Source organism: Myotis davidii, unplaced genomic scaffold, assembly GCF_000327345.1.
Source record: "Myotis davidii unplaced genomic scaffold, ASM32734v1 scaffold841, whole genome shotgun sequence".
NCBI classification, from domain to species: Eukaryota; Metazoa; Chordata; class Mammalia; order Chiroptera; family Vespertilionidae; genus Myotis; species Myotis davidii.
Window position 1 is genome coordinate 59,703 of NW_006291508.1, and position 12,896 is coordinate 72,598.

Below are 12,896 nucleotides of genomic sequence, written 5' to 3' on the forward strand. Positions count from 1 at the left end.
CGTGGGGTGGGAGGGCCTCCTTCTCGGTTTCGTCTTGGAGGTTGTCAGAGGTGACGGGAGTGTCGCTGGCATCCCTTTCCTGTCTAGGAACCCTCTGGGCCCAAAGCAGCAGCTACGGGAAGGCATCTTTGCAGCTATTATTATTGTGTTGTTGTGTTGTTGTTTTTTAATCAAGGCTCATTATGCAACAGCAGAGATAAAGCGTTCTCCGAACGTTCGCGTTTTTGCATATTGCGGACCTCAGAGCATTCCTGTGCACGTGCTGCGTATGTTTTTTTACCCCTCACAAAAATGACTGATGCTTTGACTTCATGGGAACTTGGGGATGTTGAGGGTGAAAGGTCAGAAAATAGGTGATGCCCAGATCTAGGGAAGTAGTGAGCTGGCTTTGCCTAATAGATGAGTCCAGCCCAGGAAGAGCTGTTGGGAAACTCCGGATCTGACTCTGGTTTCTGGGAACTGGTGCACCGCAGCTTTAAAGTGTGTGAATGTGGCTAGGTGGCTGTGTCAGTTGAGATTTTTAATTCTCAGATGAAACTTGTAGATAATCGAGTCTCTCTCTTCACAGAAGAATACTCTGGTCAGATATCTCGCTTTACCACTTGCCAGTATGATTCTTTGAGGAGGAAGGAAAGGTCATAGGATTGAATGATAAGGCATTGATTTTTACCACACAAGTACAAGCAAATGATTCACGACAGATGTGACAGAACTGCTGGAAAAGGGCAGGCGATTTTAGGCAGAGGAGCATAGTGTCAAAAACAAGAAGAGAAAAAAATTGGATAGGCTCTACTCCAGTGTTCAGTTCTGAACATTAATTTTAAGAAGGCAGTTGACAAGCTGGAGTACCTTAGAAGTTGTGAGGCAAGGATAATCAAGGATGTAAAAGTCATAATGTGTAACATGAAGGGAACTGGGTGTGTCAGGCTTCAAAAAGAAACTTGAGGCAGAATATAAAATATGTGGAGATCAAGTGAAAGAGGAATTAGACTTAATGTGCGTGGGTCTAGAAGGAAGAACTAAACTGAGTGAAGTTACTAAGGGAGAAGCCACATAAGGAAGAACCTTCTAACAATGAAAGGTGCCCAGCCCTGGAAGGTGTGTCTTGGTTGGCGTGGAACCTCCAGGTAGAGCAGGTACTTACGCAGAAGATGTGCACTAGGTGCTGAGATAGGGTTTTTGTTCTGAATGGAGGTTTTCTTTTCTTTTTAAAAAAATTTTTTTATTGATTTCAGAGAGGAAGGGAAAGGGAGAGAGAGATGGAAACATCTGTGATGAGAGATAATCATGGATCGGCTGCTTCCTGCATGCCCCACGCTGGGGATTGAGCCTGCAACCCTGGCATGTGCCCTGACCAGGAATCAAACTCTGACTTCCTGGTTCATAGGTCGATGCTCAGCCACTGAAGCCCAAGAGCCAGGAGGAGGTGTTCTTTTCTATTCTCTTCTTTTCTTTTTGTTTGTTTTGTTTGCTTTTAAACTAAATTATAGACTTTATTTAGGTTTCACTAGTTTTTCCACTGTCTTCCCCTCCCCCCATTCCAGGGTTTCAGGGGAGGGTCCCAAATTGTGTTTAGTTGTTACTTCTCCTTAACCTCCTCCAATCTGTGACAATTCCTCAGTCATTTCTTACAAGGTTGGCTAAATTTAGAGGGAAAGCTCTTTTGTTGTTTCTTTTTATCAGGAGCAATTTTCAATATTGTTCACTGAATTTAGCCAACCTTGTTTTTATGGTGGAGAAATGTTAATTTTTACCCTTATGATTATAATTCTACCTGCTATCTCTGGCCAGATAAATTAGGGACTACCTATTTGCTTCATAAAACATGTTACTTTAAGAGTTGTTTCAGAGTTCCCATGAATATGTAGTGAATTCAATTTTATGTTTTCAGTTGGTTGAAGCAATAAAAAATAGATTTAAAAATTCTCTCTTTTAGGTAGTGGTTTTCCTTTTTAGTAGGAGAAGGCTAATAAACGTTTATATGTTGGTTGTCCTGCTGCAGATAGTCTATCTGCATACATTGAAAGTGAGTTTGTGCTATTGTTGGGTACTACAGTATCTTTCTTCCTAGAAGGTAGAAGGAGTTATCTGGCCTTCCTGCTGCCATGGGTCACAGCCAGCTTAGTGTAGAAGACTGTTTCTCTTCCTGAGGTTGGTTTTGTACTCCTTCACCCCTGTTCATTTTCCAGCAAGGAGATAAAAAAAAGGACTAGCTAGTGAGATAATAGGAGAGCCAAAAGCTAGTGTGCCCTAGAAGCCAAATGAAGAAAGGTTTAAGAAGAGATAGATAGCATCTACATGTGTGCTAAGCACTGGGGAGATAGCCCTCACAGAGTCTGCATTCTAGTGAGAAGACCCAGGCATCATCTATATCAGGGATCCTCAAACTTTTTAAACAGGGGGATGGTTCACTGTCCCTCAGACCATTGGAGGGCCGGACTATAGTTTTAAAAAAAGCTATGAACAAATTCCTATGCACACTGCACATATCTTATTTTGAAGTAAAAAAACAAAACGGGAACAAATACAATATTTGTAATTGCATGTGGCCCGCGGCCTGTAGTTTGAGGACCCCTGATCTATATTATAAAAACCCAGTGGCCCTAACGCTGTAACAACCAAAGGCTAATCACCAGGTGGGCGGGGACTTGACTCTGGATCCCGTGGTGCCGCAGGGTCTGGGGTCCTGGGTCTCACACGATTTCCTGCACTGGGTCACTAGTGCAACAGTAAAATTAAGTATTTACTATGTCAAATGGCAAATAGTGCTTTGGAAAATAAAGCAAAGCAAGGGAGAAAGGGGTGTGACTGGATAATACTCTGTATAGAGCAGTGGTTCTCAACCTTGGCTGCACATTAGAATCACCTGGGAATCTTTTTAAAATCCTGATTTCTGGGCTTCATCCTCCAGAAATTCTGTTTCTTTGTTATGGGGTGAGGGCACAACACTAGTAACAAAGAAACAGAATTTCTGGAGGATGAAGCCCAGAAATCAGGATTTTAAAAAGATTCCCAGGTGATTCTAATGTGCGGCCAAGGTTGAGAACCACTGGTATAGAGTGTCAGGGAAGGCCTTATTGATGCGTGTGTTTGAGGAGAGACCTGAGATTAAAAGGAAGCTTGATTTGTCAGCTCTGGATGAGACTGTTTAGGGAAAATACAAAGGTCTAGCATATCCAAGAGCAAACAAGTTTGGTGTATCCAAGAGCAATGAGTCCTGTGTGGCTGGAGTTGATCCATGAGGGAAATTGCAATTGTGTCATGGATACAATTATGGCAAACTTAAGGTCAGAGTGTAACCAACAGAGAGTAGGACTAAGCTGGGGTAGAGAACATGATTGTGGAATAAGAAGTCAGGAGACTGAGAAGGCAGGATATTGAAAGGATCTGCACAAGAAATCACCAGACTTATGGAAGAAGTGGTGTCCTAAGAGGAATAATGAGCCAATTCATTTTCAAGTAGTGAAGGTGAATGACCTGGAGGCAGGTATGTGGTGGTCTGTAGACAATTGCAGCCAGGAGTGGTGAGTATTACAGTCAGATAGAATGAAATCAAAGGCTGTTCTGGCCATGATGGAGTAACAAGAACTGGATATATCGTTCCACCTTAAACAACTAAAAACAAAATCAAAGTACATGAAGCTGGTTTTTAGACGTTGAGCAACCTGCAGAGCAGGACAGTGATTCATGTGGTTGCTTCAGCTGGAGAGAATTTCCAAGCAACACTAAAGAGCTGGCAAACCCTGCAGTTTTCATTCATTAATTAATTCATTTATTATTGATTTCAGAGAGGAAGGGAGAGTGAAAGAGAAATTGAAACATCAATGATGAGAGAGAACCATTGATCAGCTGCCTCCTGCACTCCCCTTACTGGGGATCAGCCTGCAAACCCAGCATGTGCCCTTGACCGGAATTGAACCTGGGACCCATCAGTCCTCAGGCTGACTTTCTATCCAGTGAGCCAAACCAGCTAGGGCAGCTGTGGTTTTCTGAAGTTGAGGAGACAATTGAGGATTCAAAGAGTCCAACAGAGCTAGAATTCTTAGTGTAGACTACCAGAGAGGGGAAAGCTTCATAGAGAGTGAGGTCTAGATCTATAGGGAGTTCCCCTGGAGTCAAGTTCCTGCTGCCATGGGTCACAGCCAACTTAGTGTAGAAGACTGTTCCTCTTGACAATGTAATTAGTCCTGGTCAGTAGATAGTTATAAGGAAACTAAGTCTGGAGAAAGGACCGCCAAAAAGGAGCAGGCAGAGCAATTCCCAAAGGTTATACAAGGCGGGGAATAGTTCACTTTCCTGACAGCCATAATGGAAAAAGCTTGTAATACATAGGAGGTTGGGTTGAATACTCAGAAGGGCATTGCCTCAGTAGTAAAGATAGATGATTCCTAGACTAAAGGATGTTCTGTTTCCAACTAGTAAAGCTTAAAAGATCAAAGCTAACTTAACTGTATCTCAGAACATGGTTCAAATATATTTAAAGGAATAAAAAAAAATCCATCGCAAAGAAGGTAAAAATCAGAATACCCGACATCCAAATCAGAAATTACCAAACATGCAAAGAAGCAGGAAAATTCAACTCATAAAGATGAGAAAATTCAGTTAATAGAAACAGACCCAGAAATGTCACAGATAATAGAATTTGTAGACAGGGACATCAGAACAACTAGTTTAAATATACTACATATGTTCAAGAAGATAGAAGAAAGCAAGGAGAGACACAGAAACAAAAGACCAACATTAAACTTCTAGAAATGAAAATGTGATCTATGTCTAAAACCAAAAAATATACTCTTCAGGATTTAAGAGCAGATTAGATGTTTCAGAAGAAATGGTAAGTGAACTTGAAGACAGCAATAAGTGCTATCCAAACTGGAACACAGAGAATAAAAGGATAAAAATTAACAAAAACCCCAACAAACATCAGTGAGCTGCAGGACAGTTTTAAGTAGCCTAATAATTTGCATGTAATTAGAATCCCAGAAGAAGAAGTGAGAAGTAATGGGAAAGGGTATAGAGTGAAATGAGGTGTATGTGTGTGTATGTGTATGTGCATGCGTGCACGCAGGGGGGGTTGCGGGATGGAATAAAGAAATAATGGTAGAAATATTACCAAATTTGATATCCACAAATCTAAGAAATTTAAAAAATCCCAGCAGAAGAAACATGAAGAAAACTTTACCAACACACATCATAATCAGTTTGCCTAAAACCAGGGGAAACCTTAAAAGCATTGAGAGAAAAGAGATTAGGAAGCTTAAGGGATGAGAGTAACAGTGAGCTACAAGTGGCTGGGGAAACAGTTTTCTCAGGAGAGAGGTTTCAGTGGGAGTAAGAAGGTGAAGAGAATATTTAGAGAAGAGCTTGAGGATATAGGGATTCCATTGACCCACTGATTCTGAGTACCTCAGAAGGCAGGCACAGTGGAAAGGTTTCAGGAAGAAGTTGGGGAGGTGGCAGGTGAGGTTAGATTAGGGAGTATATGAAGCCATACTGGGATATGGCTTGGATCCCATCATGGGATCTCTGTTGACTAATGCAGACAGGAATAACAGGCACAATGTAATTAGTCCTGATGGGCTCTAAGACAGAGCGTGCTGGCCTGGCTGTGACTGTTGGGGACAGGGAGGCTAGAGGTCTTGCGAGGAGCAAAACAAGGCTTGCCTTCACTCCAGCTGATAGAAGCGTGGAGGCTGGAGAGTAATCTTTCCAGATAAACGTTGAGGCCATAACTGCTTTCTTTCCCAGGCACCTGATGTAGAGACTCCATTCCTGTACTAAATAGATGCCCAGCAAAAGAGTTATCTCTTCTACTGGAAGGAAGCTTCCTACCGTGTCTGGATTCCACATTAGAATGGAACTTATTTTTATTTTCAGTCATGTTTTCCAAAATTGTTCTCATACCTTTCATCAAATGGTTTTTGCACTCATGTCCTAGTACTACTGTAATCATTTGGGATCTAGTTATTTAAAGATGTTAGATGTCTCCTCAGCCTATTTTCCTGAGGTCCTCTTGATATCTTTTTTATTACATGCAGTTATAGAATCCTGCCTCGTCAAGATTTGAATGAGGTAAAGAAAGCATTCTTTTCAAAATTGAGCATCAGCTGGGGTGGATTAAGTAATACTTAGCAACAATTAAAAATAAGCAAGAAAGTCACAAGCTGTACTTGCGAGGTTGCTTTCATAATTAGATTTTGACAACTCTTTATTCTTAAATGTTTGTATTAGCTGTTATATTATCATTGGTTTGATAAAAAGCATACTTGAGTAGAATCGTGTGCTAGCCTTGAACAGTAGTAATAGAGAATCTGGTTATTTGGGCCATAGTGCCATAACCAATGCTTTACTGCTCACTTACAAATCAAATATTTAAGGGAAAAATAAATATCATGTAGAATGTAAGCCTTATAGTCCCAAATCTGAAAAATCTTATTCAGTATCTCATAGGGCACCCATTTTGAAAGTTTAGGATATGTATGATCATAAATGTACTTTCTATTAATTACATTCTATTTCCTGTAGCTCTAATGTAATGTTTTTGAGAGAGAGAGAGAGAGAGAAGGAGAGAGAGAAAGAGAGAGAGAGAGAAACAAACATTGATCAGCTGACTCCTGCACATCCCCTACTGGGGACTGGGCCCACAAACCACTGGGCCCACAAACCTGGCATGTGCCCTAACTAGGAATCCCACCAGCATCCTTTTGGTGCATAGGACGACACTTAACCAACTGAGCCACACCAGCCAGGACCATAATGTGGTTTTAAAATATGTGTTCTGTTAGTAGAAGCAGTAAATGAGCAATGTGTATGCATTGCTTGTTACTGAGAAGCACAATTTTCTGTGCTATTCCTTCTGCCAAAGTGCATTAATCATGTTCAGCTCATATAAGAATATTATAACGTTCATATCACAAATTGTCCTCAATGTAGTGTCTACGTGTGCCTGATCTGGATATCAAGTTTATTTTCTTCACTATGTTTAATCTGAATAATTATAGTTTTGTTGATTTTCAGTTTTCTTCAAGCAGAGAAGCCTTTTGGAAACCAAACATTTAACCATCTCCCCTTCGCCAAAAAATGAGAAAGATCTGAAAAGAGAGAAAAATTTGCATTAAACAATTTGTCTACTCATTGTGAAATGGTTTCAGAGAGGTGTTGAGTTTGGGAGAAATTGGAAGAACTTTTGCCACCTCTGCCACATGCTCACTATGAGCCACTGTGTGATGTGGCTGCTGCAAACAAGAAGGCGGCATTCGCTTAGAAGCAACAGCAGCTTTCCAATAGTAAGATGATATAGTCCCACTTTATTACTTAGATTATTGTGTCCATTTTTTGGTACCTTCTGTTTTTATTCTCTCCTACCCTATTATCCATGTGACCAACCAAAGGCAACCATTTTAGAAATAATTGATCATATTGAGATACAAAAGGGAAAGCTATCTGACCTAAATTGTCTTCTAAAGTCCTAAGCTATGTTTTCTTTTTAAAACAACATCTTTCTGTAAGTTGAAAGCCATTTGATAAATCAAGAAAAATAAGAAGAAAGACCATTATTGTGTTACTACTAATCAAAGGATTCTAAAGATCACCCGCATGACCCTATAACAAGCATTAGCTTATCCTGATTATACTATAAAATATGTAATTAGCCATTTTCTCCATTTTTGGAGAAAATTTAAAGCAATAATGTATCACATTAAAAAATATTTTAGCGCCCTGGCCAGTTTGGCTCAGTGGATAGAGTGTTGGCCTGTGGACCGAAGGGTCCCGGGTTTGATTCCGGTCATGGGCACGTGCCCAGGTTGCAGGCTCAGTCCCCAGTTGGGAGCGTGCAGGAGGCAGCCTATTAATGATTCTCTCTCATCCTTGATGTTTCTATCTCTTTCTCCCTCTCCCTTCCTCTCTGAAATCAATAAAAAAAATTTTTTTAAAGTTAAAACTACCACTCTTTAAAAATATACATATTTTAGTGAAAGTTTAGAGTTTTTGCAGTTTGCATTTGAAAATTAGAAATTTTATATTGGAGATATAAAACTAAAATACCTAGTCCTTTAAAATTTTTTTCTATATTTTTAGTGCTCTATATGAACAAAACATTATAGCCATTTATTTTGAAAAAACCAGAGCTAATGGAACTTCTTTTATCCTTGATGTGATCATTAAATTTCCTATTAAAGTTATAAAAATTTCATTTTCAGCATGTAGAGGTCTTTTGCATGTTGGGTATTATGGGGGAAAGCTATAATATTAGGTTATAACATTATTATGATTGAGTATAAAAATCTTTGTTCTCAACACTGGACTTACTTGAAGAGAAAATAGAAAATAATCCGGATGTTTTTGTTTCCTTTTAGGTCTTCGGATAACTGTGCTTCTGACATCCTTCCTCATGGTTTTGGGAACTGGTCTAAGATGCATACCTATATCAGACTTAGTGCTTAAACGAAGGTAACTCCTATAAATAACTTAAAATTTTTTTCCCAGTTTTTCTTTTGTTATGAGTATGTTATGCATTTTTGCTTATAAACTTTTAGTGAACAGTTCTATTTTTAAGATGATAAATAGAGGGTCATATTTATAGTAGCATTTATTTCCCCCCTATATAATGATTAATTCAGTATACATCTATTAGTTGTTATATGGAAGACATTATACTAGTTATGTTAAGAGAACAAGTTCATCTTCATGCTATCCAGGTGCTGTAATAACCACAGGAAAATAATAGTGTAACATAAGGAAGAATGATGTAGTAATTGCTCTGAGAGACTGAGAAGTTTTGTCTGAGGGTATGAAGAAGAAGTTTGTGAAGGAGCTGATAACTAAACTAGGTATTGAAGGATGAGTAGAATTCTGATAACTATTGTCAGGGGAAGGATATTCTGGGATAGCAGAACATTAGGAACAAAGGCATGGAGGCAGGTAAGTGTAGGCCTCTTCTGGGCTGGGTAGGTAGTTTCATTTCTGTCACTGGGGTCCATGGGTTCATTCTCAGAGGGTGTAAAGTATACGAAGATTTAAAATGTTTGTTTTCCTTTTGGTTATAATACTGTATTAAGAATTATTTTATCAGTAACAATCCATATTTTAAAAAGATTTTTATTGATCTGAACTTCAATTTCTTAAATTAGTGTTTCTTAAGTGGGGGCCTTAGATGTGACCTTGTAAGCCTTTAAGAATTTTTTTCCCTTTAAAAAGGACCCATAAAGTACTCGATTTGGGGAGACACTGGTCTAGAAAATAAAGTATAAGAATGGAATGTAAAGAGATGAGTTCAAAAAAGAGTATCCAGTTTATGCAGGATCTTGATGCCAACCTATAGAGCTGTATTTTCCTCAAAGAACAGTTGCAAGCCACTTAGGTTCTTAACCAGAGCAGCAATAGAGTCAGACCCATGTGAGGTCAACTACTGATTTGAGGTGTGTAGGATTAATTACAGAGCCTGCCGGCAGGAGACCAAGAAAGATGCAGCGAGAGCCCAAGCTGGAGTCATTCTTTTGTTTGTTTATTTACTTATTAGTTCATTTATTGAACAAAGTTAACTGAGCTCCTATTATGTGTTCTGGGCGTGGGGGATACAGCATGGAAGACAGTAGACAAATCCCTGCCTCATGGAGTTTACATTCCAGTTGGGGAGGCTGGCAATAAACTAGGTAAGTAAGTAAACTAGGTAACTAAGTAAGTATGTGCTGTGGAGAAAAAAGTAAAATAAGAAAGAAAGATTTGAAATGTCAGGGGAAGGATGGTAACATTTCATAAATAACGAAAAAAACCTCATTGGGAAGTTCACTTTTTTGGATAAAAACCTAGGACGAAATGATGCATTATCTAGGGGACAAGAATTCTGAGCAGAGAGAATAAGGGGAATGGGCGGGAAGGGAACGACATGGCTTGGCAGGGAGATATGGCTGGAATCGAGTGAGAGACTTCATGGGAAGAATAATAGGAAATGAGACCAGCGCATTTATGCATGGTGGTGGGAGTGTGAGCTAGGAAACCACTGGAAGTTTTGAGCCAACGAGAACCAGAGTCATATTCTGCTTTTCTTAGAATAGACTGAAGCTGGAGGTCAAGGCAGGAGTAAGGAGGCTTGATCCCCAGTATCAAGGAGTGTGCAGGAGGCAGCCAATCAATGACTCTCTCTCGTCATTGATGTTTCTATCTCTTGCTCCCTCTCCCTTCTTCTCTGACATCAATAAAAATATACTAAAAAGTAAAAAAAGAATTTGACCACTTCTCACCACTACCATTGCTACCACTATGGCCCAAGCTACCATTGTCTCTTACCTAGTTTACAGCACTGGTTTCCTAATAGGTCTCCTTACTCCTGGTTTTACTTCTCTCTGGTTTTATGTCCATCCCTTCATATACTTTCCAGACATAAAATTCCAGGAATAAAAAAGAGTTGACTCTCTTTTTTGGTGGAGAAAGTGGTATGAAAAAGAAATAAAGCTCATAAAGAAATGTAAACAAAGCAGGAAAGAGAAGAAATAAAATAGGGTTCAGAGAGATTGAATCATTTATGAAAAAACCATATAAGTTGAATTTTCAGTCGTCATGTGTTCAATTATAAAGAATTTAGTAATATTATCCCCTTGAAATTAGGCTTCATTTTATGTCTATACAGTATTTCTTTTAAACAGCATTATTTATTAACAGCTGTTAAAATGAAAATGCTACAACTGGAATATGTATTGTTGACTAGTAAGTTCAATACATCACCACTTTGAAGCTTCATCGGGCACTCAGTGGGAAGGGGATAAAGACTGTTAATGTGCATTTGTCCAGCACTGAAACAGCATTTGGCAGTCTGTGTTTTTGTGGCCCTGTTTCACTTAGAGCTTTTGAGTTACTGATCCAGCCTGTGGAATATTGTCCATGCACCTATGGCTTCCTGTATCTTAGCTTATGTAAATCTCGAGAATAGTGGCTTTCTGACAAGCCCTTTCCTCAATCAGAACTAGACTTAACCACCTTCCAAGTGGTGTTCTACCACTGCATAGTATCAATTATTTATTTTATGTACATCGTATCAATGAAAATTCAAGAAAAATTATTTTACTACTTTTCTCTTATTTATATCATAGACAAATATGGAATTTAGAATAATGAACTATGAGACATTTCTCCTTTTATGATCCAGAAGCAATTCAAACCTAAAGAAATTATAGATGGCATTGCTCTATAGTGTGAAATGTGATTTTGCATACCCAGTGAACAATTTAAAGACCTAGAGGTGAACGTATATAGTAAGTTATACCTGCTTTTAATCATGGATGTATTCAATAATTCTTATTTTTCAATTCAGTGTAATTTTCATTAGTATTACCAATATTTTTCAATTCAGTGTAATTTTAATTAATATTAACAATAGATAACATTTACTAATATGTTTTATATGGTTAAATACTATGCATCTAGTTAAGATAGATTTTCTAGATATATGCTCCATTTTGAAATGCTTTGCAACTGGCAAAATTACATTTAAATTGATCATAACAGAAAAAATGATTTGTTTAGTATATGGTTTTGTGACAATTGCTTATCTCTCTGGGAAAAAAAATAAAGTTGAATCTTAAATCTCTGCCTCAACGCTTAGTAAATTTCAGATGGATCTAAGATTTAAATGCAAAAAATAAACCATAAACATATGAGAAAACGAGACTGTTTTTTAATAAGACTTTTAAAAATAACCTTAGAAGGCAGAAGGCCTTCCAACTAAAACACACATCCCCAAAGTGATAAAAGAAAGGCTTAATATATTTGACTACTTAAAACTTTTAAATATCTGCATGATTAATTATACTATAAAACAAAGTCAGAGACAAGTTAAAAACTGGGAAATGTTCTCTACAATAAGAAACATAGCAACTCAGTAGGAAAATGGGTGATAGATATGAGCAAGTAATTATAAAAATTGAAATACAAATGACATAAACTTAAGATGTTCAACTTTCCAGCACAATTAAGGAAATGAAAATTAAGACAGCAATTAAATATCTGTTTATTAGCAAAGATGAAAAAATATGATAATGTGCTGTGTTGTTGAAGTATAGGGAAAAACAGAACCCTCTGATGGGCGAGTAGTTTGATGCATCCTATTTGGAGGGCATTTTGGCAGTACTTATCAGATTCAAAATGCACATGTTCTTTAACCCAATATTTGCATGTCTAGAAAATTGGCTCATATATAAAGCTCTACCAGTTTGTAGCTTTGCTTATAATAGTAATAGAGGCCCGGTGCACGAAATTCATGCATGGGTAGGGTCCCTAGGCCTGGCCAGTGATCAGAGCCTCCCTTCCCCAGCTACCGGCTGCTGGCTGGGGTCTTCCTTCGTTCCACACCGCCCCTGGTGGTCAGTGCACATTATAGTGAGTGATTGAACTTCTGATCTCCTGGTCAAATTCCCGAGGGGACAATTTGCATATTAGGCTTTTGTGTATATAGACTAGAGGCCCAGTGCAAGAAATTCGTACACGGGGGAGGGGTCCCTCAGCCCAGCTTCATCCAGAAGGATGTCCAGAAGGTCATTCGGCTATCTAGTCTAATTAGTATAATCCTCTTCTATTATTATAGACTAGAGGCCCGGTGCACAAAAATTTGTGCTCTCAGGGGGGAGGGGGTCCCTCAGCCCGGCCTGTGCCCTCTCACAGTCTGGGACCCTTCAGGAGATAATGACCTGCTGGCTTAGGCCCGCTCCCGGGTGGCAGAAGGCAGGTCCAATCCCTAGGTGCAGCCCCTGGTCGGGCTCAGAGCAGGGCTGATTGGGGAGTTGGAGCGCCGCCCCCTGTCATGCACAGAGCAGGGCGGATCAAGAGGTTGCATGCCACCCTCAGTCATGCTCAGGTTAGGGCTGATTGGGGGGTTGGGGCACCGCCCCCTGTTACACTCAAGA

The 12,896-nt window shown here is 39.2% G+C and overlaps 1 protein-coding gene across 2 annotated transcripts in view; it reads left to right on the forward strand.

The window, feature by feature from the left end:
• Positions 1–7,038: 7,038 nt before the first annotated feature.
• DIRC2 (disrupted in renal carcinoma 2) overlaps positions 7,039–12,896 on the forward strand; it is a 62,011-nt gene continuing 56,153 nt past the window's right edge. The window contains exons 1-2 of one of the 2 annotated variants that reach the window (XM_015564707.1): positions 7,039–7,286; positions 8,358–8,451. In XM_015564707.1, the coding sequence (XP_015420193.1) occupies positions 8,393–8,451 (59 nt within the window). In that variant the 5' untranslated portion in view covers positions 7,039–7,286; positions 8,358–8,392. The remainder of the gene's footprint in view (positions 7,287–8,357; positions 8,452–12,896) is intronic. The other variant, XM_015564706.1, reaches the window with a different exon arrangement.